At 39.9% G+C, this 26924-nt stretch overlaps 2 protein-coding genes across 2 annotated transcripts; one reads left to right on the top strand and one right to left on the bottom strand.

Annotated features, from left to right (window-relative positions):
• The first annotated feature begins 3718 nt into the window (after nt 1-3718).
• LOC125222713 (protein ANTAGONIST OF LIKE HETEROCHROMATIN PROTEIN 1) lies at nt 3719-5445 on the top strand. Its single transcript, XM_048125478.1, has 2 exons — nt 3719-3928; nt 4316-5445. The coding sequence occupies exons 1-2, from the start codon at nt 3754-3756 to the stop codon at nt 5359-5361; spliced, it is 1221 nt and encodes a 406-aa protein (XP_047981435.1). The 5' UTR covers nt 3719-3753; the 3' UTR covers nt 5362-5445.
• Nucleotides 5446-5587: 142 nt separating this feature from the next.
• On the bottom strand, nt 5588-14053 carry LOC125222712 (protein NETWORKED 1D). The gene is made up of 6 exons (XM_048125477.1): nt 13873-14053; nt 13418-13495; nt 13043-13308; nt 12430-12710; nt 7476-12347; nt 5588-6770 (listed from the first exon to the last, which is right to left on the bottom strand). The coding sequence occupies exons 3-6, from the start codon at nt 13143-13145 to the stop codon at nt 5661-5663; spliced, it is 6366 nt and encodes a 2121-aa protein (XP_047981434.1). The 5' UTR covers nt 13146-13308; nt 13418-13495; nt 13873-14053; the 3' UTR covers nt 5588-5660.
• Between the last annotated feature and the right edge of the window lie 12871 nt (nt 14054-26924).

The raw sequence follows: 26924 nt of genomic DNA, 5'->3' as shown, positions 1-26924 counted from the left end.
CAAGGACTTCCATCGTCTCAAATGGGCTCTCTTCCACGGCTGGTATCTCAGCCTCCTCTTTGTCTGTTGGATGGGCAAATGGCACGCGGATCGCCTCCGGCTCGCTAATCACCACAGTGGTGTTAACGGGGTGAGATTTCTTCTGCTGGGGCTTAGCAGTATGCTTCCCCTTCCTTTTCCTCTCAGCCTCGTATCTCGTCTCCATAGCCTCTGGAGAGATCTCCTTCTCAGCTGCCACAGTCTCCTGGACCGGGGGGATATCATCCCCTGCCTCCTCTGTGTCCTCCAGCCTTAGGCGCTCGGGCCTGCCTACCTCTGCCTCATCCACTGGCTTCCTATTACGACGGGAGTGCCTCCTCGTCAGCCTCTCATCAGTTGGTGTCCCTTGTTCATCAGTAGTTATATCGTCTATCACGACGATGTCAGTTTCTATCCCTTCACACACTTTCACGGCATCTTGTTCACCGCCGTCTCTTTCTTCCTCCTTCTCAACATCCTCTCCTTTATCCTTTTCTTCCTCCTCAGTCTCCTTTTTAGCAACTTCCTCATCAAAACTCTCACCTTCCTTCTCAGCCTCCTTGTCAACAACTGCCTCACCTTCTTCACCTACGCTGCCCTCACTACACTTCCCATCATCAACAGTCTCCTCTACACCCTGTTCCTCCATCTCTTCCACATCCCCTGTTTCTGAGGTTGACTTTGGTTCCTTCTTAACTGACGAAGTTGACTCCTCGTCGCTCTCCGAACTCAGGTGAACTGGATCCCCTGTTGTAAGCCCCGATCTGGTGGTGACTGGGAATATAGTTTCCTTGACCCGCCAACTAGTCTGGGCGCTTCTCCAACCAGGTGAGTTGTTCCAGTGTCCGAACCGGTAGCTCCTGTTCATAAACTGAAAAAAGAAACAAAAGAAAACATGTTAAATAAATTATTTACACCAAAACATTCGCAAGCAAACTAATAACACCATGCATCCCCGGCAACGGCGCCATTTTGACAGGTCCAAAGAGTGCAGTGCAGGTTTGTACTGTGATATGTGTCACTCGATCTAATAGGTCCAGAGGATTGTTCTAGACTTCAGAGGCTAGAAGATCATGAGACTTATCAGAAAGGGTCGTTGGGTGCACTCTGTCCCTTCAAAAACCTCAACCCACTATACTACAACTAGCACAGGGAAGTAAAGGATCGATCCCACGAGGAAGCAGGTGTTACGGAACTGTATTTGAGGATGTTTTGGGAAAGGGTTGGCTGCTGCCACGCAATTTTTGTGGGTCGAGAACTTAAACTACTGGGTCTGAGAGATAAGCGAAACTTTACTCTACCTATTGGGTCTAATAGATCAGGAGAACTTTACTCTACCTACTGGACCTAAGAAACGAAAGCGTACGGAACATACATGACTCAGAGAAAGTGAGATATTTTAAAGTTCTAAGACAACTGGAGTAAACTTAACTAGACAGACTTTCCTAATTTGGACAGACAAGCATAAAGTGAAAAAGCAAGACAAGTTCCTTAAACTACCAGGGTCTGGAAAAGCATGCAGAAAAGTAAAAGAGACAAAGTAGATCGTACTGACAGGTCTAGCAGATATGCAGAAAAAGTAAAGTACATGCAGAAAAGTACTGACATAAAGCAGATCTGGTTCTAACTACCACCAACTTCATCTTCTTCGGGAACCAAACGAGAATAGCAGAGAAAACAGGGTATTAAACACCATGAAAACAGAGCAACCTTAAATCTAAACTTAAAACGAGACTTAAAACGAGAAATTAAAGCCTAAACTAACAGATCTACGCTACTGGACCTAAAGGATGCAGAAACAGAAAGTAAATAACCATAATCATGCATAACGTAAACATCAAGCATCAAATATGCGAAACTCCAACTCCGAAACACCAAGATTCAACAAATCCAAACACCTTCATATGCAAATTCCCAACCTCCAACAACAAACACAGATCTCAGCTCCAAACATCCAACAACAAACAAAAACGAGAGCTAAAAACTAGAGATGAACATAAACTCAGAGATATTCAACCAAAAGCAAACATAAACTTCCATAATAACTTGAAATAGGTCTGAATCCAGTAGATCAAAGCAAGAAACTAGAGTTGCGAAACTTAAAACCAACAAGGTACTAAACGAAAGCAAATAAAATTGTTTCTTCGCCTCCACGAGGCGGTGTTACACAGCAAAATAGCAACGATGACGATGAGAACCACGGTGGCCAGAATCCTCCATGTCCAAGTGCGCAGCAGTCGAAATGAGAAACTTGAAGTGTGGAACTAAAGCATGGAACGAAAGCTAGAGCTAAGAAAGTGCAGAAGTGGCTGTTCACGGACTCTCTCGTTCTTCAAGGTTGAGCTCTTTATATATGTGAGGCTCTGATCCCTAGGGTATCCCTCCGGTGATTTTACGCCCTTGCCCTTGAGTAAGACTCTTTAAGATAATTTGCTCTCGCTCCATTCTGCTCCTGTCGCCAACTTTTGATTCTCCCAGGTCCGAACGACGACTTCTGACTTTTGCTTCAATTTCATCTCTTTTGCATCTGCCAGGTCAGGTAACAACAACTCCTGGGTCCGACAGATTTACTACGCACCTGAACTCAATAACGCACATTAGCGCCCCAAATGCACAGAATTTTAACCCTAAACCGATGCATGAAACGAGCCTTATCAGGTATCTAAGCTTGACCAATTGGATACCCGAATACCCAAAATGGTGTCAATATATTATGGGGTGTTCGGTTTGCAAGATTGTATCCCAGAATTAAATTAGTAGTGTGTTTGGTTCTTAAGATTTAGTCCCCTAACTCAATCCTAGATGGATAATAATGGGATAATTAGTCATAGCTAACCCTCTATGACTAAAATAATCTCATAACTCAATCCTAGATTATATCTTCGTATTATTTTATATAGAAAACTGAACACCCACGTACAATACAAATAATTGGAGATTAAATGCTTGTGTGGGATACTAAATGACTAAACTTCTAGTGATTAATTTCTACTTAACCCAACCCAACCATCTTACTATAAACAGCTAATCATATATTTATCGGGTAACCAGTATAACCGATACACGACATATCCTAATTTAAATTCCTTTGTCCCATTAAAGTGAGACGATTCCTTTTGTGTTGTTCCATTAAAAATGAAACGTTTCTTAAAATAGAAATAACATCAACTCTATCTTTTCATCTTTTACTTTACTTTCTCTTCATTAAATCATAAAACAACATAACATAATTTTTGTGTCGAAATCCAAATATTTCATATCTATTGAGACAGGATGAGTATTATCTAATCTTATGCAATATCCCGTAAATTGAATATCATGCACTACAAGTCTATAACATACCACCAAGTATCAAGTCAGGTACATGTAAACCCGATACACAATATTATGTCATAGTATTATAATAATGACAAATATAATAATTATATATGTGAAGTGCTCTCATGTTATCTAAGATGTGTGTTTATCTTAATATACACCTATAGACATTCAAATATAAATCATTCTGAGATCATGATTCATTTTTATATGAATGTTTTGGAATGTTTGACTTATGCTAAAGTAGATGCGTTTGGATCCACTCTCTTTATTTGGGCCTATTTACTACTTAGCCCAAAATCATATGGGCCTATAACATTTAGAGTCGCGTTTTAAAGTAGCTCACTGAAAAAGGTTCGACCGATTCAAATAAATTCAACTGTAAAACCTTTTCAACTCTACCCGGAGAAATCGAGCATGCCTCCACCGAAAAAACCCAACAAAATGAACAAAGATTCGAAGAAAATCCAGAAAGGGAAGAAAAAGAAGAAGAAAAACAAGATCAAGATCATCAATAAGACAGCTGCAGTAGACAGTAAAGCTATTGATTCCGAATGGTGGGACATTTTCTGGAAGAGGAATTCTACTTCGGGTAACATATCAAAGATTGCATTTTGGGGCTTTTCCTCTCTCTAATTTTTAGGCCCTTTTCTTGAAATTTCTCTATGCTGCAAATTATGAGATGATTTTTGTTGTTTACTCACATGTCTAAACATATTGGGTGTACGAGGTTAAGCTTTGAGTGAATTCATAATTTTATATGTTAAAAAGCCCTTTTCTTGAATTCTTGGAATTGCAAGAACTGATTTTTTTTTCTTGTTTATTTCACTTGGTGTTGGGAGAATTTCATATGCTTGCAATGGGTTTTGAGTGTTGTTTTATAGTGATGCAGCTAATGATGCAAAATGTGAGAAATTGAGTGGAAATTTGGACCTTAGTTTGTCTTGTAAATATGAGGATTCTTGTTGTGCATTTTCAGATGTTCCACTTGATGAGGATGAAGGATTCAAGCATTTCTTTCGTGTTTCGAAGAGAACGTTTGAGTACATTTGTTCGCTCGTAAGGGAAGATCTCATCTCCAGGCCTCCTTCGGGGCTCATCAACATCGAGGGAAGACTCCTCAGTGTCGAGAAGCAGGTTGCTATTGCGTTACGGAGATTGGCTTCTGGCGAGTCTCAGGTTTCGGTAGGAGCTTCCTTTGGGGTGGGGCAATCGACAGTTTCCCAGGTTACTTGGAGATTTATTGAGGCCATGGAGGAGCGTGCGAGGCACCACCTCAAGTGGCCTGACTCGGGCCAAATCGGGCGAATCAAATCTGGCTTCGAAGCGTTGTGTGGGTTGCCTAATTGCTGCGGAGCGATAGATTCCACTCACATAGTTATGACCCTTCCTGCCGTTCAAACCTCGGACGATTGGTGCGATCAGGAGAACAATTACAGCATGTTCGTGCAGGGCGTTGTCGACTTTGAGATGCGGTTTCTCGACATAGTGACTGGATGGCCCGGTGGCATGCCTATTTCCCGATTGCTCAAATGCTCTGGCTTTTACAAACTCTGTGAAAGTGGCGCGCGCCTGAATGGTAACGTGAAAAAGCTATCTGCGGGAGAAGAGATTAGAGAGTACATTGTTGGCGGTGCTAGTTACCCTCTTCTCCCGTGGCTCGTGACTCCATTTGAAGGAGGCGAACCAACCTCATCGTCAAAGTTCAATCCGGTTCTCGAGACTGCAAGATCTGCTGTTGTGAAGGCGTTCGCGCAGCTGAAGGGCGGCTGGAGAATCCTCAACAAGGTGATGTGGCGGCCTGACAAGAGGAAGCTACCGAGCATCATCTTGGTATGTTGTTTACTTCATAATATCATTATCGATTGCGGGGATAACTTGGATCCCAGCGTTGCCTTGTCCGCGCATCACGACTCCGACTATAGAGGGCATGTTTGTAAGCAAATTGATGATGTGGGGAGAGATGTTAGGGAGAGGTTGGTTAAGCATTTGTTGTGTAGAAATGGAAATGTTTTGTGTTCTTGATTTTGATTGACTACAAGAATTGTAGTGTATGAGAAATTATGTTCTTGATTGTATGACTAGATTTGGTTTAAGCTCTTTTGAGAAGAGTATTCGTGTTGCGAATCTTGTCCGTCCAAAATCTCAATCCAATGGCTGAGATTTGGTCTTAGTTTTGATATAAGAATGGTTCGTAAATGAATACAATCCTATATATATATGGACACAAAATACCTAATAGAAGAAGCAATTAAGGCAAATAAAAAGGAATAATTTGGCATAGTTTTATGAAAATTTCAAATTATTATACAATCAACAATCTCTCAATCTTCAAGTGTTGAAGGCTTAACACAAGCACAAAAATGCCCTTTCTTACGCCTCTGGCTCCCTCTGCCCCCTCCATAGAGGTAATCCCTCAACAAGATTCTCCGGTCTGACATCTTCGACACACCGTTGTTCTCGTCTAGTTTCAGCAGAATGAACTGCAGCTTCTGTACTTCCAACTGTATCCTCCCGATTTTCTCAGACATTCGCCGTGCTTGCTCCGACACTCTCCTCCTCCGGGCGCCATCCTCGCCTTCAAAGTCGAACGAGGACTTTGAATCTGAGAACGACCTGTCATCGATGCTCTTCATCAACCTGCCGTTCAGATCAAACAGCTGCATCACGGACCTGTCAGCTTCGTCCAGCTGTCTCTTCAACGTCTCACATTCGATAACAGCTTTACCCCGCTTGCCCTTCTCAGTGACCTCGAGTTTCCTCTTCAAGTCATGGACTGTGATCTGGAGATTCGCCAGTTTCTGGACGTCCGAATCGAGCCTCTCCAAGACCTTCCTCTTGTTCCCTTCTTGAAAGGAATTGGTGGATCTTTTGGAGATCTCTAATTTGTCCACGCTCAAGTCCTCATCGAGTGCATCGGACGAGGCTGCAAAACTGCCTTTCTGTTTCCTCATCGATTTAGAACGACGGAAATCAGAAGTTGCGGTGGTGGAAGGAGGAATGGTTCTATTTGACTTGCCAATGGTGAGACCCACGGTGCCATCTGGTTCTGCAGTTTCCCATAACTCGACGATTTGGCTGTCCACATCAGCGGCTTCATTCTTGCTGTAGCGGTTTGAACCATCAGAGACCTGATCAAGAACAATATCTTTTGTCAAAAGTGCACTGTCTTCCACAGTGATTTCGGAAGTAGGCCTCCTGTTTCTACGGTGCTTCCCACTTTCAGATTGCAGCAACTCGATTTGCCTCAATGATTGGTCAAGCTTGGAGTGCAGAACAATGTTCTCCTGTACCATTAGATCCTTTATCTCGACTGCTGCCTTCACAACAGCTTCAAGCCTAACCCGGAGATCACGCAAATCAGAAACCGGCGCCAACACTTTCTTGTCTTCACTTCGAATGCTTTCAGGTGAAATGCCTGTGCCCTGACCATCCTGAAATGGATCATACAGCAGGATAAAGAATTAGCCAAAAAAGGGTAAAAATAGAAATGTATAAAATAGAATAAAGATAAACCCATTACTACTCTATGGACCTCCAGAGAAGTCCTGTACTAGATTTATTAGGTGGAAAATAAATCCTGCTCTTAGAAATTCTATAATATAACCATCAGATTTAAATGCTCAAATTGAAATTATCGCAAAAGTTAACGATCAAGATGTCCTATCACTTGTGATTCTTAGTCACAGGCAAAAGTTAACGATCAAGATGTCCTATCACTTGTGATTCTTAGTCACAGGCAAAGCTAAGATTGCATAATTCTGAGACTCAACATGACTTACTTAATCATAGGCATTTACACAGCGCATATATTAATTTGCAGTTCTCAGAAAAAGCCATGACTAGATATAGTACTCATTTCGAGGAGGGCTCTCTTATTATTATTCCGGCAGTCTATATATATCTGGCAGAAGTAAGCAACATATGGGTAGACTATACCCGATGGACTCTAATAGCAGGCAAAAGAACCTTCTCCGGGAAAGAAAATAAGAAAACAAGCTAATTTAGTGGAATAAAAGAAATCTATGAAAAATGGTACATAAAAATCTTAGGGCTGTGAAAGGCAGCACTATCAGATTTGACTAGTTTCTGAAAATCGTAACAATCAGTTGCAAAATATTTCCAGTGTTAAGAACTACCTGCATATTCCCGTCTTCAGGATTTTGAAACTTTATGTGTATATCAGTTTGGTCCTCCAAGGATGAAATACATTCCTTCAATGATACAATCTCTGGCCGAAATGCATCCAGTTGATTTTTGAGGCCTTCATTTTGATCAATGTATCCAAGGCATGCATCATATAGCTCATAAAACTTCTGCTCATAGAGAACCTGACTGATCATGGAATGTTGCAATTGACTGAAAAGAGAAACAGCTCGAGCCTCCAACTCATTGATCTCGTTGATTTTCTTGTCCAGCTGCAAATGCAGATTCTCTTCTTGGAGCTTAATCTTATCATGATTACCTTGCAATACCTGCAGACTAGACTCCAGCTTCTGAGTTGCTTCACGCAAGAAGTTATTCTCCTTGCTCAAATTGTCACTGTCTGTGGAGAGTTTGAGAATCAGATTCTCTTGCTCATCTCGAGTTATTTTGACCTCATTGTATTCCATTCTGAGATCTTCAGAACTGTTACTTAACTCTAGTGTCTTTTTCTCTGCTATAATAATCCTCTCTCCTGCTTCCTGAAGTTCTTGTGCCATCTGATGTAAAATTTCCTTTCCGATTTCAATCTCCACACTCAACTGATCTTTGTCTGTTACCACAGACTTGAGCTCATTATCTGTCTTCTGCAGCCTCTCCTTGAGTTGAAAATTCTCCAGTTTTGATTCTTCAAGCCTGCCCTCAGCCGCGCTCAACTTTCCAATAAGAGCAGTGTTCATCACCTTAAGTTTATTGTGATCATCACCAAGATCTCTTAGCACCCTAAGTTTCTCATCAGCGAAGCTTTGGAAAATCAAGGACAGGTTCTCAAGAGCTAACACTTTATCACATAAGACATAATTTTCCTCTTCCAGGACATTATGTTTTTCCTCGTAGTGCATGATACTATCCATTAAGAAATTATTCTCCTTTCTCAAATTGTCACTATCTGTGGAGAGTTTGAGAATCTGATTCTCTTGCTCATCTCGAGCTATTTTGACCTCATTGTTTTCCATCCTGAGATCTTCAACACTTTTACTTAACTCTATTTTCTTTTTCTCTGCTAGACTTATCTTCTCTCCAGCCTCCTGAAGTTCTTGTGCCATCTGATGCAAAACTTCCTTTCCAATTTCAATCTCAACACTCAACAGATCTCTGTCTGTTGCTACTGCCTTGAGCTCGTTATCTGTCTTCTGCAGCATCTCCGTGAGATGAAGATTCTCGAGTTTTGATTCTTCAAGCTTGCCCTCAGCCACGCTCAAATTTCCAATAAGAGCAGTGTTCATCACATTAAGTTTGCTGTGATCATCACCAAGATCTCTTAGCACCCTAAGTTTCTCATCGGCGAAGCATTGGAAAATCAAGGATAGGTTCTCAAGAGCGAGCACTCTATCACATAAGACATAATTTTCCTCTTCCAGGTTATTATGTTTTTCCTCGTACTGCATGATAGTATCCATTAAGAAATTATTCTTCTTGCTCAAATTTTCACCGTCTGTGGAGAGTTTGAGAATCTGACTCTCTTGCTGCTCTCGGGCCATTTTGATCTCATTGTATTCCATTCTAAGGTCTTCAACACTTTTACTCAACTCTAGTTTCTTTTTCTCTGCTAGAATTATCTTTTCTCCTGCTTCCTGGAGTTCTTGTTCCATCTGATGCAAAATTTTCTTTTCATTTTCTATCTCAACACTCAACTGATCTTTGTCTGTTGCTACAGCCTTGAGCTCATTATCTGTCTTCTGCAGCCACTCCTTGAGATGAAGATTCTCGAGTTTTGACTCTTCAAGCCTGCCCTCAGCCACGCTCAACTTTCCAATAAGGGCAGTGTTCACCACGTTAAGTTTATTGTGATCATCACCAAGATCTCTTAGCACCCTAAGTTTCTCTTCAGCGAAGCTTTGGAAAATGAAGGATAGGTTCTCAAGAGCTAACACTTTATCACATAAGACATAATTTTCCTCTTCCAGAAGATTATGTTTTTCCTCGGAGTGCATGATACTATCCATTAAAGATCTTTTCTCCTCAGAACTCTGTAGTTTTTCACTTTGTAAGTCCTGGCAAGTAACTTGCATGTCTGTTAGCTTTGAGTTCAAATTATCAATCTGGATCATCAGAGCTTCCTTACAGCGGTCTTCCTCCCTCAGTTTTGACTTTAAATCTTCATTCATCTCAAGGAGTGTAGAAGACTCACTCTGCAACTGTAACACCTGCTCAGTCTTCAGCTTGAATTCATGCTCTAGTTTGCCCTTTTCCACCTCGACATTCTTTGAATGTAATCCCAGTTCCTTAATCCATGTGACAAGAACTGAGAATGCAACAGACCACTCCAGATTTTCTTCATCAGCGTCACAGAGTGATTTCTTCAAATGTCGGAGTGTACTTGATAGCTGGCTGATGTAAACCTGGTCTAGTTCCACATTATCCGCAGAGACACAATCCTCAGCAATGCTGAGAACCTTCAATAACTGACGAGTCCCTGATCTCAGGGTACTAACATGATCTGACATCAATCTGATTTCAGACTCCTGCCGGAGATTGTCATGCTCTAGCCGTGAGATCTCCTTTTCCGATAAACTAGACTGCTCAATAAGTCTGTGATTCTTTGTGACCAAGGAGCAATAGTTTTCTTTCATCACCTGGGCGGTCGTGCGTAACACAAATATCTCAATTTCACTAGCAATGGCACTATCAAGCACATGATCGAGTTCTGTCTTTCTTCTTCTGTGTTCTTCTTGCAGAACATGCATGTCAGATTGGAACCCAGTCAGTCGAGCTTTGTTCATCTCGATACTATATGAATGTTCTTGCTTCTCTGCCTCCAATGACACTTGCAACTCTTCAACTTTCCGAAGAGTTAATTCTTTCTCATTTTCTAGATTCTCACATCTTCCTTCAAGTTCTCCATGAAGTTTCTCCAGATCTACCAGTCTTCTCTGAGTCTGTTCCAGCTGAGAAGTTAAACTGTCATTTTCACTCATCAAATCAGCTTTCTCATTTACAAGTAACTGGCATGAATCTTCCAAGATTTTTGATTTAGCCTTTAAAGCTTCAAGCTGATGGTGTGCATCAGACAGGGAGAGTTCTAGAACTGTGTTGTTCTCTGTGAGTTTCTCTAGATTCTTGTTTGTTTCCTGCAATTGTGTCGTGAGAGTCTCCTTCTCATCGAGAAGACTGGATCTCTCTTGCATAAGAGATTGGCAAGATTGTTCAAGCTCTTCTATCTTCCCTCTAACAGCATTTAGTTCAGCATTCAAACCAGAAAGGGAGGTCTCCAAGAGCGAATTTTTCTCGAGAAGCTGTTCCATAATTTCCAATTTCAGCAGGAGAGCTGCTTTATCAGTACTTTCCCTCTGGCAAGTTTCTTTCAGATTGGAATTCTCATCCTGCAATTCCTTCACTGACGATCCCAAGGATTCTGGATTCAAGCCTACTTCATGTACCTGGTCCAAAATTGAACGGTGCTTCATGTTCAGATCATTTAGTTCCTCTTTCAAGCAATAGATCTCTTGCTGCAGTGAGTTTCTCTGGTCTAGCCTTAGCTCAACTTCCTCCTCAAGTTTTTCTGTTGATTCCGTTAAGCTAGAAATCTCATTCTGCATATCCTGTATTGATAATGCAGAAGATGAGTTCAGCTCATTAAGATGCTTGTTCTCCTGCTTAACCTTTACAACTTCATCTTGCAAACTGTGATTTTGGGTCTCGGCAACCTTCAAGAGTTGAGCCCGATTCTGCAGCTCAGAAGCCATAGCTCGGAGCTCCTCCTGAGTTTGTGCATGCAAATGCTGTAAAGTCTGGAATGCAGTTTCAGCATCTACAAAGCGCAATCGTTCTTCTTGTACGGCAGCCCAAAGTCTTCCCAGTTCCTTCTGCTTCTCAGTAAGCTCTTGAGATTGAGTTCCCATCTTCAACATCAAAGATTCCAACTCAGAGTGAAGAGACTGGTTCGATCTTTCCAAGATCAGACATTGTTCCTCAGCACCTTTTAACTTGGACACTCCATTTTCTATCTCCCCATTGAGGCGCTTAGCCTCCTCGTTGGCCAATGTGAGTTTCTGCTCCAGACTTGAAATTGTCTCCAAGCACTGCTGGTACTGCAGAGCTGTACTTTCCTTTTCCTCGGTCAATTTGGAGATCGCTTGTCTTAGACTTTCCACTTCACTTTCTGCTTTTTCAGCTCTCACTTTAAACCCTGAAGAATTTTCTTCAGCAAGTCGTAATTTATTCTCCATGTTTGATATTATCTCCAGCGATTCCATGTACTGATTGAGAGCAGCATCCTTCTTGACAGCTAATATATCCAGATCACTTTTCAACGATTGTGCTTCAACTTCAGCATTCTTAGCTCTTTCACTAAGTTTCTGGGCATCATCTTGTGTCGTAGATACAGTAGTTTGTAGCTCAGATATCTTGTCCAAGCAGTTTTGGTAGTCTTGAAACTTAGATTCCTTTTCAGCTTCTAATGTCGCCAGAGCCCTGTTTAGCACAGCAACTTCAGTATCAGCCTTATTTGCATGATCTTTAAGCGTACTGAAATCCTCCCTGGTTCTGGAGATTTCAGTCTCAAGTTGTGACAGTTTATCTAAAGCTTGCTGATGCTGAACAATGCTAGCTTCTTTTTCGGCTTCCAGTTTGGCAATGGCTTCCTTCAATGCTATAATCTCGTTAGAATCACTTTGCCGTTCCAAGTTTAATGAACTTTTATCATCAACATGGTTGTTCTCATTGCTAAACACGCCTTCAACTTTATCATCCGCCTCGTCAAAATTCAGACCTCTCCTCACCCGCTCAATTGGCCTGAATGAACCAACGAATGGTTTTGAAGTTCTTTTTCTAGTCCCATTATCAGAATCATCAGTGAGCCCACCAATCTGTTTGACGAAACGAGAATCAGGCAAAAAACAGAATTCTAGCAATACATTGTAAGCCAATCAATTCCACGTAATTACTTACCGAATCTGGTGTTCTAGGATCAGCTCCAGAAAGAGAACTAGCAGGTGAATCATCAGCAAACACCATAGGAACTTGAGCTTCAGTCATAGTTCGATGGGCATGTCTAATCACACCAGTCGCGTGATCATATCTTTCAGCCAATGCACGATAGGCTCTGTAAAACTCCTCAACCATTTTCATAAGCTCTGGTCTTTTCTTGTAGTACATCTCTGCTCTCCTCGCAAAGGAGTCCTCTTCCGCTTCAAGAAGCTTTATCATTGATTTAACTTTGACATCCATATCTACAAAATCACACAAGGGGATCTTCAGTAGATGCACATGTATTGCATCCTTCCATAGTGATGTGTTTCACTGCTATGAGTTCACAAATTGTCTAATTGTATGCTGAAGAGGATTTCAGTTTTAAGTGCATCAAACAATATCAGATTAAAGCATCATTAGATTGATCAAAAGATAGGACTGAAGAAGGATCATTTTCAATGTTAATCGTAGCACACACATCTGACATCTCATCATGGTTCGGAGTAATTATTGACTAATCAACAATGAAGAGCTGCATACTTTCAGCACATATGCCTTCATACAATAATATCAATCACCAAAAAATCTATACCTGTGAGATTCTCCTGGAGCCATTTTGAATTTTTGGGGCTGATATGGCTATCCCACCACCATGAATACATTCGTCTGGAATCCGAATGCGACAATTTGGCCATCCTTCAATGTGATGCTGCCTAGTTGCAGATTTTCCACCGAATAGCAATCCAAGGCTCAGATAAAACAGATTCGGTATGGAAGAAAAAAAAAACTCAACAAAAATTCTGCGAGCATTCAATTCAAGAGTAAAAGTCAGAATTGAGTGTAGTTTCCCTTGAACCGCTGCACACAGAGTAACACAAAGGAATCATCAGATTATCAGAGTATGAGTTGAAGAAGTTGTTAACAACTAAACCAGAGAACTAACTGAGGTATCAAATTTGGGGCTTACAAAAGTTTAACTCTCCAATAATTCCAGAAAAAACAGCTGCCTCCTTCAACTGAGAAATTCATCAACAAGCATCTTGACCTGGTCAAATTTCACAGCATGAATTAGACAAACACGAACAAATTTAGTGAAAATAACAATTCTACCAGAATCATTTCAATCAACAACCACATTTTGGTAAATTCAACCGAAAAAAACACGTTTCGCTAAAACAGGATCTGATTTTGATCAAGCAAAAATCGGATCATCGAAGCGACTCCGCCGCGATCACAAAAATAAAAATCTCTCTAAAACCACTGAAAAATTCAAAATTCATGAAACTAAGTCAACAAAAATTAAATGCTCCATCAACGTCTATAAAAAAACAGTTTAAATTTATACCAAACACAATCAAACAAAGCAGAACTCGGATAATTTTTAGCATCGAAAAACAAAGAAGGAAATAAGGAAAAACTTACTGCGTAAGGCAAAAGGAAACGGAAAATGAAAACAAAATTTGGTGGTCACAAAAGAAAACATTGCTTTAAGCTTCTCTCACATCTCACTCTCCCCATTTACTTTTGTTTTCAGATCTTTCACTTTGTCTTTCTCTCTCTACAGCTCCATCACGCTCGAAGTGAATTCTGTTTGCTTCTGTTATCTGCGGATATACGTATAATTTATTCTGCGCTGTGACAATATTGATTTTTATACTTATAATAATATGGAATACTTTTTAATTATTTTATCATTATTAGTTATATTTGTTATTATTAGTATTATCACAGTATTTATAAATAAATAGTGGTTATGGATTTCAATCCAAAATTCATAATTTCACCTAAATAACTGAGGATTGAATAAGGTGGGACTCAAAGTTTGTATAAAGTACTCCATAAGACTTTAAATTAACCCGAGTATCGTAGAATTGGCCAAATATGAATGAATTCTTATTATTTGTTGTATATTCAGTTATTATTATGTATAGAATTATCGATATAAGATTATTTGACACGACAGATTAGCACGAAATCAAACGATTCTGTAATTCCAATGAATTTCTTTTGTTAAAATTTTAACTTTGTTTTCTTTTTTAAATAGTTATCCTTGGGATTGTGGTACCTCGTGTTTGCAAATTACTATGATTATGCTTTAGGTTTTACTCGTGGGTTGTGTCAAAACAAAATGCAAGATTCTTTGTTAAAATCATTTTCAAAAATGTAAATAAATAATGATATATTCTTTTGTCAATAATGACGGGCTTTTGATTTTAAGTATATCCCCCTAATCTGATTATAATTTATAAATATTCATTGCTGATTTAATCTCACATTTCGATCTTATTAATTATAGTTAAATTTTCAAAAATGTTTCAATAATAGCTTGAATTTTTATTTGAAAAATCTAACTTTGTAATAGACTACACGTTCTATTCAATTATTTATAATTTCACTTTTTTTAGACTGCAAATCTGATCCTAATGAGAAAATCTAATGTACTTTTGCTATTGATTAAAGAAAATATAACTAGAAAAAGTGAGTGTTAATTAAAATAGGAACAGAAAAAGTGAGTGTTAATTAAAAGAGGAAAAGATTCCGTCATTTGCCAGCTTTGGAAAAGTAGGTTTGGGGTTATATTAGTAATTTCGCATGGATGCTTTGCCCTTATTGACACGCCGTCGTTTCAGACTCTTTAAAAATGTGGGGTTTGGGTCAGCTTGGACGGTGTCGTTTAACGGCCGTCCACGAAACAGATGCCCTGAAGTTGGGCCCACATTAATCATGTGTGAAATGATTGTGGGCTTATAATTTTGTTGTGTGATGTAACACAAATAATTCTTTTTCCGATGATAAATTGTCCTAAAATTTATTTGTGGTGAGAACTTTTAAATATTTTAAATTTCCAATGATAAATTGTCCTTAAACCATGACAAGCTTAGCTAAGGTAAATACACAAATTTTGACCATATTTCAATTTTGACAAACTAAACACTATCTTTATGATGACAATGAAGAAATATGATTTTTTGGCTTATGTGCCGAAAGAGGCTAACAAATCATAAACTTTATCTTCTCTATGAATACGAAACTCCACATTAATAAAGATACAAAATTATCGTTTTCAATTTTGGAATTTAGTATCCAAGAAAATAAAATTAGGTAGATAAGGGAATTTATAAGTTTGGTAAGAAAAAATGACATCTATAAAAATTCCAAACAAGTCTTCTAACAGTGATTGATAGTGAAAGAATTTATAAGAATATGATAGGATTAAAATTAATTACTAAATTAGAAGTCGTGCTTAATTGAGATATGGCCAAAAAGCTGAAAAGCGCGGTTGGTGATGGTTGTCTTTGGGTGAACTAGTAAAGATGAAAATCGTGTTTTGTTCGTAAAGTGTATAAATCATCATTCTTTCTTTGGATGGAATATCTTGTCCCTTTTTATTGTGTGAGAACTGAGATGGTATAAATAAATAAAAAAGTGTATTTCAGTTTTCATAAATTATAAATTATAAATTATAATTATTTTGTTCTGTTATTATATATTTTATAGCAAGCCAAAATTATGTTTAGATAAATCATAAATGAGATTACTAGTTTCACTTGTTATGTGGAATTTTAAAAAGTTATTTTTTTAATGTGAATTAAATATGATTCATTTTCTTTTTTAATTTCATGCTTTTATTGTGTTTATTATTTACATGGTAAGATGTGAATCGAAATGAAAGCGAAGCTAGAATGAAACTTTGATCGGGTAATGGTTCAAAGGAGAAATCATGCACGAACCACGTGCGTTGCGGGCACGGCCCGTGTGATGCCTTCGCACAACATCCCCACCCATCCGCACAGACTATGCGATGGGTTTCTCATCTGCACAAGACCGTGCGGATGTATCCAGATCTAGCAGCACCTCACACCCGACTGGGTGACCGTGTCTTGACATGGCAACCGACCGGGTGACATGAGACCAAAGAAACTTGCTGCCAAAACCAATTGTCCCATAAATAAAGGAATGGTATTTTAGGTTATATTCCAATACCAATATATCCTTATTTTTTCTAAAAATTTCTCCATATTGTATGTTTTGTTTAATCTATTCTTGAATATCTTGGTTAGAGATAAATTAATTAACACTTGCAATTAATAGAATCGTGGAATATATACATATATGGAATATCAAAATAATTGCTAGAGACAACCACAAAACTGTCATTTTTAGATAACACGGAGATCATTTTTAGATCGTTTTAATTAATTCTTTTTAAAATAAACTATTCCACATGTTATCTACTAAGTACTATGTGTGTAATAAATAAATATATCAATTAGTCATGAATATCAAAATTATTACCCTATATAATTTTTTTAATTCATTTCAAGGTGTAGTTAACCGTGGTGAAGGTACTGCTGATCAAGAAACATAATCCTTAATTATGGATTATTATTATTATTATTATTATTATTATTATTATTATTATTATTATTATTATTATTATATTTTGAGGGTGGTGTGGTTTGAAGAAAAATTATTGTGTTAACCAAATTACTTGACATCTCCACATACTTATGCCATAATTTAAATGAACTATTTTCTATTTTCATCTCATGCAAGGTTTTCTTTTTATCATTAGACAAAAAATAAAAATAAAAATAAAATAGAGATTCTGAAAATATGGAAAACCCTAACTTCCAGATGGGAGAAACAGCTTTGGGGGAATCCAATACCGATTCCATTGTGTGTGGTAAACGGAAAAGATGAGAGATTCAGGAAAAAGAGAAAATTGATTCCGGTGGCTGTGGTGGCGATATTGCGAAAATCAATTCCGCCATGGCAAAGAAAAAGAAAACGAGACAGGTAGCGAAATTCGAAAATAGATATGGTTTATTTTGGCGCTACGAAGGAAAGATGGCCTTAGAAGATGAAGATTACGATCCTATGAGGAAAGATGATGATTACTCAAGTGAGGAAGATGGGAAAGGTAATTTACATATGTTGGAGGGGTTTGGAAACGAGGACGAGATTGGAAACGATGCAATGGTGGAGGATTCTGAAGAAGAAGATCCTTACGACCGCGAGGCCGTTCTCAAATATATCTGTAATGCCCCGCTTTTTCGAACCCTAATTTTTGTGACGTGAAATTTTTTGCATTAAATGCTTTTAATGCTATGATATATGTGGAATTAAATGATGAGTGATTTATTGCAATATTCTTTGTGACCTAATTGCGATATTGAGTTGAGTTTGAGTTGAATAGTCAAACTTGTTGAATATGTGACGTGGCTATTGAATAGTCAATATTGTGGAAATTATGACGTGGCCGTGGAATGGTCAAAGTCATTGGAAAATGTGAAGTGGAGGTGAAATTCGAATTTGTGAATATTTTGATGTGGGGTGAAATAATATTGTGGCGAATTATTTTTCCTAAGGGATGAGTGAGAATTAAATAGGAGCATTATTTAATTAAGTGGAATTTTCGACCCCTCCTATTTAATGGAGAATAAATCCTGTTTTTCTTGGATTTAATTATTGCTTGGGATAATTATCCGAATTAAATCCAAAGTCCAATATTCCTTATTTAATTGATGAAATTTTCAGCCCCTATGTTTGTCTCAAGGGTGATTTTCGAAAATCCCCTACTTTATGGGAGAAGGGATTTTATTATTATATTATTTGATCCCTTGTTTATTCTCTTCCATAAATAAATCCAAATATTCTAGCATATCTTGCCAAATCTAAGAAGATCTTGTCATATCCTATTTAAATTAGGATTTTAATTAATTCCTTGGAGTAGGAATTGAAAATCACGCCTATTCCTATTTAATTGGGGAGAATTATTATTTTTATTCTTGCTCCGTGATATTTTATTCTGCTCCGTAAAATATCCAAATAAAATTATATGCTAATTAAATAGCATGAAATTCGAATTCCCCCTTATTTCTCACTAGAAATAACGCCAATCACCCACCAAATCTCCTCCAAATCTTGATTTATTTAATTATTGGATTATATCTTGCACTCTATAAATATAAGAGGGAGAGTCAAAACCCTAGCATCACAAAAATCGCCCCCTCTCTCCCTCTCTCTCGCCGATCTCTCTCCCACTCTCTCTCTCAAATTTTTCTTCTACTTTCTCCATTATTTCTTCATCTTGTGTGAAGAATTGAAGCTGAAATTCGAGAATTTGTTGAAGAATCAAGATCCTACTTGTTTCCTACCGATTATTCAATTGAAAAGGTATTTTTTTTATTTTGATCTTCTCTTCTTCTACCGATCAATCGGTGTTCTTGAGTCCACATGCATTTATAATGAGTGAAGGGGAAATTAATCGATGAATTTGGGATGCATATGTGTATGTGTGTGTGACCGTGTATGTGTGTGTGACCGTGTGTGTGTGTGTGTACGCCTCGGGATGCATGCACATGCGTTGTGTGTGTGCGCGTGTGTCGTGTGTGGAAAACACTCATGCGTGTCACGATTTGATGATAAATCTGGAGTTGTTGTGTGAATAAAAACGATATGATAATCGTACTTTGATTTTGAATGGGAATATTGAAAATAATCGATGGGAAAGGGAAACGTGAGAACATGCATTATTTTGATCCATGATTGAGACTTATTTGAAATACATGAACTAAAGGTGATAGCTCGCGTTCTCGGTGTGATAACAAGAAGAAGTACGTACTTGAAATCGAAGGAAATCGAGGTGGGCTTTATTCTTAAACTCTCTCTTATGTTGCAAATATATGAAAGTGGAGCGATAAGGGTGGATTAAACTGTTATGTCATGCCTATGATTATTTTGGATATTGTGTGTGCCTGATGCCTAGTTTGCGAGTGCGCTCCATTAGGCTATAGGGCTATATAAACGAATTCGGGTCTGAGTAGGGCCGCAAACCCTATCAGGCTAGTGTACACGGGAGATCGGGAGCCGTCCTTGCTAGTCGGCCGGTCTCGTGGGCGAAAGTGTGGCCACACTTCGTCGCACCATGATATTGTTGATTGATGAGAAAATGGGAGGTATTGTTTGACTGGCCAGTCCATGAAATATTTTGTGATACTCGATGCTATCTTTTAAATTAAATGCTAAACCTCGAGTTCACTATGGTAAGGGTGGCATAACTATTAAAACGTTTTGGCATGAGTCCACTGAGTATGCTTAAAATACTCAGCCCTGCATGTGTTTTCCCTATGTGCAGGTTGAGCGGCGATGGGCGGTCGGTGGTGTTGAGACAGTTGAATCGAATAACATGGATGTTTGGAACTTTGAGTGTAGTCGTGTCTTCATACATGGCTTCGCTTTCTCTTGAAATGCTTCCGCTGAATTTTTGGAAACTTATTATCTTTGGTTGTTTTGAACTTATTTCTTTGTCTTGGAATATTGGGAAATATTGTGTTTTGTTGGAGTTACAGTAAACCCTTGACTTTTGAGCTTAGCCTATGTTATCTATTAAATCTTGATTTTCGTGAGTAAGCCGTTGACTTATTGCCTTGATAGTTCATTAAACACTTGGTCAAATCTCTTTAAATGAAACCCTAGCCTATGTTCTTGTTGCATTTAAGTTCTCCTAGGTAGCAGTCGCCGTATTTATTATACCCTAGAAATCCGGGTTGTTACAGTTGGTATCAGAGCCTCAGTTCTTTCCGCTCTGGACCCAAGAGTCTTGTTGTAATAAAATCTGAAATTTGTGGGAATTGATTAAATAATATCGTCGAAAGCTCAACACCACGACTCGTCTCCGCTCAACCACGATGAATGAGGTAACATGTATCTTTGAATATTGATTTGAATTATGAAATGTTGGAAGTTGAAGTGAATGGGAGTTGTTGTGATATTTGGAAATTTGTGTTGGAGTATAAAATGATGATTATGCATGCATGCGAAATTGCAAATTGTGATTATGCAAAACAAATGATGAATGTTGTTATGCAAGTGATTATATGTTAAGACCGTTATGAGTTGAACGAATACAACTCTATGGGAATTCTATATGATTTGTGATTGCGTGATTGTTCGATGAACAACGTTATGAGTTGAACTTGAGCATGCTATATTTAGTTGTAAATCGTGTTGTGATTGGAAAATTTGTATGACGATATCGAACTTGGAGGCATAAAAACGCCGAATGCGAGGCGAACGACTTACGAGAACGAAATTGCGAACTATATATATATATATATATAGGGGTGTATTCAGATTAAAACCATAATGTATATTAAAACATCAAACCATGTAAAATAATGTACATTATACACACTAATAATGTACATTTTATTCATGTATAATGTACTGTCAGCATAATGTACAGAATTCATATAATGTAAATGTACATTATTAGTGTGTACAATATTTAGAACAGTACATTATACATGAATAAAATGTACATTATTAGTGTGTATAATGTACATTATTTACATGGTTTGATGTTTTAATATACATTATGGTTTTCATCTGAATACACCCCTATATATATATATATATATATATACACACGAACCTTTTGCCTCGGAAATGAAATTCCGTTCATTCTTGATATGATATTACCTTCACACCTCCATCGTTCGACCCATATATATATGTCCATCATACTCTCAGCATCATTTGAAACCTTATACACTATTGATATTTTCTTCGATCCTTGTGCTGATGCTGAGATTTCTTTTGTAGATGTTTAACCGGTATTACGCACCGATGCGCGACCGTTACGCAAAGAACAAGGTTTTCCCTGTCGAGACCTACCAAGATTTTGAGTGGGATGGAAAGTCTTTTCTCCTAACCTACGTCACCGAATTCTACGATCGCTGGATGGATGCATACGCGTATGGAGGAGCTACCCATCACGCGGGGATCTCGAAATTGATCCACAGCCTGCCTTCTCCATGGAGTGAATGGACTGCTCAAGCTGCGTTACCGTTTACGTGGTTCAGTCCGCCCGAGTACAAGCCGTGAGGCGATATGATTGGCTTGATAGGAGTGCTACTCCCAGCCATGGCAGCTGCAAGGGACGGACCGCCGCTTAGTCCCCCAGCGCACAAGTATCCGCCGAGTCAGGCCCGTCGATGGAGATATCGTCGTGATAAGGAGCCGCATCTTGATCGTGTCCCTACCAAACCCAGACTTAAGACCCGTACGTCTAACCCGTTGGTCATAAATGGGAATGTGGAGGACATGCGTGCGATAACCCCTCCGCCCCCGAATGTTGGTGGATCAAGCGAGGACGAGGAACCTTATGAGGAAGGACACGATTTGGACATGGGAAATGTTGATGAGGATGAGGACCCCGAGGAGGATATGAATGATATTGACTAGGAGTGTTGGTCGTGGAAAACGTTGTTTTGCTTCCCCCATATTTTGATGATTTTTGCTAAACTTTTGACGTACCTTTCCATTTCTGTCTTTTAAAATTCCGTTGATACTAAGACCTCATTGAGGCAATGTTTTGATTGATATGCTATGGGGAGAATTTTTTTATTTATTTACTCACTACCTTATGATGCAATGGATTTCCATATTGTTTTTCTCATGCCATTGTGGAAAATTATCTATCACTATGTTATCATGCCATCATATCATCACACCACTATCTTTGAATACCTTATTGCGCCCTATACTTGCCACTTGAATTGCATAAGTGCCTCTTGATTACAATTACCTTGTTGATAAGGACCAATGATTCTTTTGATACCCTATGGCACAACCGATTTTGTGATGATCATGCTTTGACACTACTTGTGAAACCCATCTATGTGACGAACTTTTTGCTTGGCCATATATACCAAAACAATTGTCTCATGCACCTTGTTATACCACGCGACTGTTGCTAGAATTTTGAGAATAATCCGTGTTTTGACAAATCAGAATGCCGCCGAGATGCCATAACCGTCAACCGAAACCTCATCCTTCGAGCGAGGACAGTGTGACACAGTCAATTCCGACACCGCCGCCTCCCCCACCCCCGGTTGATCGGGAAATAGTGAAGCTGTTCTTGGAGCAGAAACCACCTGTGTTTGATGGACGTGGAGAACCAGCCAAGGCCGAATCATGGATCCGCGCGATAGAGCGTATCTTCGCAATTTTGGGATGCAATGATAGGGAACGAATGAGTTGTGTTACTCACCAACTAACCGAAGCAACTGACTTTTGGTGGGATACTAGAACGAAGACCCTGACGCGAGACCAAGTGGAAGCAATGACATGAGAAGATTTCAAGACCGAATTATACAACAAGTATGTGCCGAAGAGCTACCGGAAAGCGAAGGCATCCGAGTTCCACAATCTGACTCAAGGACGCATGGCTGTGACCGAATACGATCGAGCGCTCAATAGCATGACCCGGTACGCCCCTGATCAAGTCGATACTGACGAGAAGCTGTTCGACAAGTTCCGTGAGGGACTAAGGTCCGAGATAAAGATGTCGTTGGCCAGTCGAGGGAGACTCTCCTACGCTAAGGCATTGGCACTCGCGTTGGATATTGAAGCCGCAATGCCTAGAGAGAGAGCCAAGGAGAACTCTACACCGTCCTTACCCCCATCACATCACTCCCGGGAGAAGAGGAAGTGGGAGGATTCTAGGACTTTCTACGATGGGAAACGGTACCAAGGAAATCAACATCGATCCCAACACGGAGGAGAGCAACATACATCTAGCCAGAGAGGAGACTACCGAACTAGGGCGCCACAGTGCAACGTGTGCTCTAAGTATCATTTCGGAGAATGTCGGCAACAGAATGTTGTCAAGTGCTACACATGCGGAGGAAACGGTCACTACTCGAGGGAGAGCCCAAGTAAGATGGGAGGATCGGGATCGAGGCGGAATGACCAGGGATTCTGTCAGCATTCAAGGGGACCGCAAAGTGAACCACGAGGAAATCGCGACCCACCGTCGCGATAGCAACAACCTCCCCGCCAAAGGCTTCCTCCACAAGCGAGAGCGTACTCGTTGGAACAAAAGAAACCGAAGACTGAACAAGACGAACGCGAGAAGGGAAATTTGACAGGTATGGGCGAAATTCTCAACACCCCTGTTGTTGTGTTGTTTGATACGGGCGCATCGCATTCGTTTATATCTGAATTATGTGTGCACTCTTTGAGCTGGCCTGTTAGAAAATCTGAACGTAAGATGATAGTGTCTTCACCAGTGAGTGGGACAGTAGAAATATCTCGAATATGCTCGAACATAGAAATTGTGTTAGGAGAACTTAAGTTAGTCGCTCACGACCTGCAAGTTATGGCGATGAGAGATACCGACGTAATCCTAGGAATGGACTGGTTGGCCGCGAATTTCGCGACGATTCGTTGTAAGGAGAGACAAATATCTCTACAAGCTCCGGGAAGGGAACCCATCGTGTATCATGGAATCTCGATGAATCGGCGAACCGCGATAATCTCTGCACTGCAAGCTACCGCGATGATGAGAAATGGGCGACCTGCCTATCTCGTCTATCTTCACGGCAATGAGAATGATGAAAGAAAAGTGGAAGACGTCGCTGTTGTGCGGGAATTTCCAGACGTTTTTCCCGAAGTGTTACTTGGACCGCCGCCAGATCGACAATTGGAGTTTACGATCGATCTCGAGCCGGGAGCCGCACCCGTGTCCAAAGCACCATATCGAATGGCGCCTAAGGAGTTGGAGGAACTCAAGATACAACTCCAGGAGCTCATGGACCTAGGTTTTGTTAGGCCTAGTGTCTCACCATGGGGCGCACCAGTACTTTTCGTGAAGAAGAAGGATGAGTCGATGAGAATGTGCATCGACTATAGGGAATTGAACAAATTGACCCTTAATAACAAGTACCCACTACCGAGAATAGATGACTTGTTCGATCAACTTCGAGGAGCCGGAGTGTTTTCAAAGATGGACTTGAGGTCCGGATATCACCAGTTGAGAGTTCGAAGGGAGGACGTACCAAAGACTGCATTTAGCACAAGATACGGACACTACGAGTTTGATGTATGTCGTTCGGCCTAACGAATGCCCCAGCGGTATTCATGGATTTGATGAATCGAATATTCCACCCGTACTTGGATAAATTCGTCCTAGTATTCATCGATGACGTTTTAGTTTACTCGAGGAACGAGAAGGAGCACGAGGAGCATCTACGAATCGCTTTGGAGACTTTGAGGATCGAGAAGCTATACGCCAAATTCAGCAAGTGTGAATTTTGGCTGAAAGAAGTGAATTTTCTTGGATACATTGTGTCGGCAGAAGGAATCAGAGTGGACCCCGCCAAAGTTGAAGCCGTGCAGCAATGGAAGTCACCATCAACACCAAATGAGATTCGGAGTTTCCTAGGCTTGGCAGGATACTACCGAAGGTTTAAAGAAGGGTTCTCCAAGATAGCGAGACCAATGACCCAACAACTTAAGAAGGGAGTCAAGGTGAATTGGACCCCGGAGTGTGAAGCAAGCTTTCAACTCTTGAAGGAGAAGTTGACAACCGCGCCAGTGTTAGCTGTGCCCGAGTCTGGAGTGAACTACGTAGTCTACACCGATGCTTCGAAGGTTGGACTAGGTGCGTGTTGATGCAAAACAACAAGGTGATCGCATACGCCTCACGACAGTTGAGACCACACGAGTTGAACTACCCAACACACGATTTGGAGTTAGCAGCAGTAGTTCATGCCCTAAAGATTTGGAGGCATCATCTCTACGGAGTTCGATGTGAAATCTTTACGGACCACAAGAGCTTGAAATACTTCTTCGAGCAGAAGGACTTAAACATGAGACAACGAAGATGACTCGAACTAGTGAAGGACTACGATTGTGGTATCAATTACCACCCCGACAAAGCAAATGTGGTGGCAGATGCTTTGAGCCGAAAGGACCATTCGCAACTAGCTTTCCTGACGAAGGAGGAAATTTTGGTACGAGAGTTTAGTAAATTGCGATTGGAAGTGATAAGGGCACCTGAAACGGTAAAAGGACTTATCGCCACCTTAGTGGTAGAGCCAGATTTGAAAACAAGAATCGTTGCAGCGCAACAAATGGATGCGAAACTTGAAGAGATTCGAGTGAAAGTGGGAACTGGAAAGTCGGGAAATTTTAGTGAGGAGTCTGATAATGCTCTCATCTTTGAAGGAAGATTATGCGTGCCCGACAACGAGGAGCTCAAGAACGAGATCATGAGTGAAGCTCATGAGACTCCATACACTGCTCACCCTGGAAGTATAAAGATGTATCAAGACTTGAAGAGGTCATTTTGGTGGAATGGCATGAAGAGGGATATCACGACATTTGTGGAGCGTTGCTTAGCCTGCCAACAGGTGAAGGCTTTACATCAACGACCGTATGGAAAATTACAACCGTTGGAAATACCAGAGTGGAAGTGGGAGCACATCACCATGGATTTCGTGACGGCTTTGCCAAAGACCCTCAAAGGAAACACCGTCATTTGGGTGATTGTAGACCGACTCACCAAATGTGCGCACTTCATACCGATTCCTATAACTCATGGATCGGACAGACTAGCTCGTATCTACATCAAAGAAATCGTGCGATTGTATGGATTCCCAGTGACGATTACGTTTGATCGTGACCCGAAGTTCACTTCAAAATTTTGGATTAGTCTACAGCGCGAGCTTGGAACACGATTGAACTTTAGCACGTACGCCCCATTCGATCTGCTGTTTTTGACTCTTGCTGTGGATAAAGTTGAAGAAGCAAAAGCAGAAACTATTCGAGCAATTGTCTATCATCCCGTATGTCAACCTTGGGAGCTCCATCAGTGGATGCTCGTCAAACCAGATGCAGCCGAGGCTTGATTGTTTTATCTATCTTGGTATCCATCCATGTGTTTACTTATGCTACTATTAGACAAATTGATACTATGATGTACTAGAACATGTTTTAGGTTGCTTGGCTACTAACTATGTTTTTATCACGAATACCGGATTAGATATCTTGAACAACTGATATGTTATGTATGAACAATCCTTAGCAGGATCGGAGGCGTGTGAGTGTTCTATTTATGCTACTGTGTGTTTAATTACCTATGTAAATATACTCGAATATTAGATGTGTTAGGTTAGGACAATCTCCAGAATTCCAGATTTCAAATTAACTTTCAGTAAGGAAAACATTTCTTTTAGAATTTTGATTCCTTTTTCTATTAGGATCAATTTTTTAGGACTATAAATACAAGTTATTTAATTAGTTGGTTGGATTTTTATTCAATTCTAAGAGCATCCGCAATGGTGCATAGGCCAGCCATAGGCCAGCCATTCTCTCCTCTGCCACGTCAGCAACACTAAAAAAACCACCTGCCACGTCAGATTTAAGCCAGCCATAGGCCAGCCGCAATAAAAACAATTCAAAATATACTACATTTACGGAATTAAAATTACGATTAAAATACGGAATTAAATTTAGACACGTGTACGGGAAAATTCATTAATTGCATTTAAAAAAGTTACATAGATTAAAAAAAAAAGTACATGCATAATAAAGAAAAAAAACTATCGTCGTGCAGTCCTCCGTGCCCACAACTCTTCAATTATATCCTTTTGGAGTTGAATATGAGCATCCACTTGGCG

Source organism: Salvia hispanica, chromosome 4, assembly GCF_023119035.1.
Source record: "Salvia hispanica cultivar TCC Black 2014 chromosome 4, UniMelb_Shisp_WGS_1.0, whole genome shotgun sequence".
NCBI lineage: Eukaryota > Viridiplantae > Streptophyta > Magnoliopsida > Lamiales > Lamiaceae > Salvia > Salvia hispanica.
Note: the sequence above shows the minus strand (reverse complement) of the source record. Positions and strands in the feature narration are given on the sequence as shown.

Bases quoted from the DNA above. Each gene is read 5' to 3' on its own strand.
- LOC125222713 (XM_048125478.1), top strand. From the start codon at position 3,754: ATGCCTCCACCGAAAAAACCCAACAAAATGAACAAAGATTCGAAGAAA. The intron at 3,929-4,315 runs GTAACATATCAA...GTGCATTTTCAG, and splicing joins GAAGAGGAATTCTACTTCGG to ATGTTCCACTTGATGAGGAT.
- LOC125222712 (XM_048125477.1), bottom strand. From the start codon at position 13,145: ATGGCCAAATTGTCGCATTCGGATTCCAGACGAATGTATTCATGGTGG. The intron at 12,711-13,042 runs GTATAGATTTTT...GTGATTTTGTAG, and splicing joins GCTCCAGGAGAATCTCACAG to ATATGGATGTCAAAGTTAAA. The intron at 12,348-12,429 runs GTAAGTAATTAC...TTCGTCAAACAG, and splicing joins ATCCTAGAACACCAGATTCG to ATTGGTGGGCTCACTGATGA.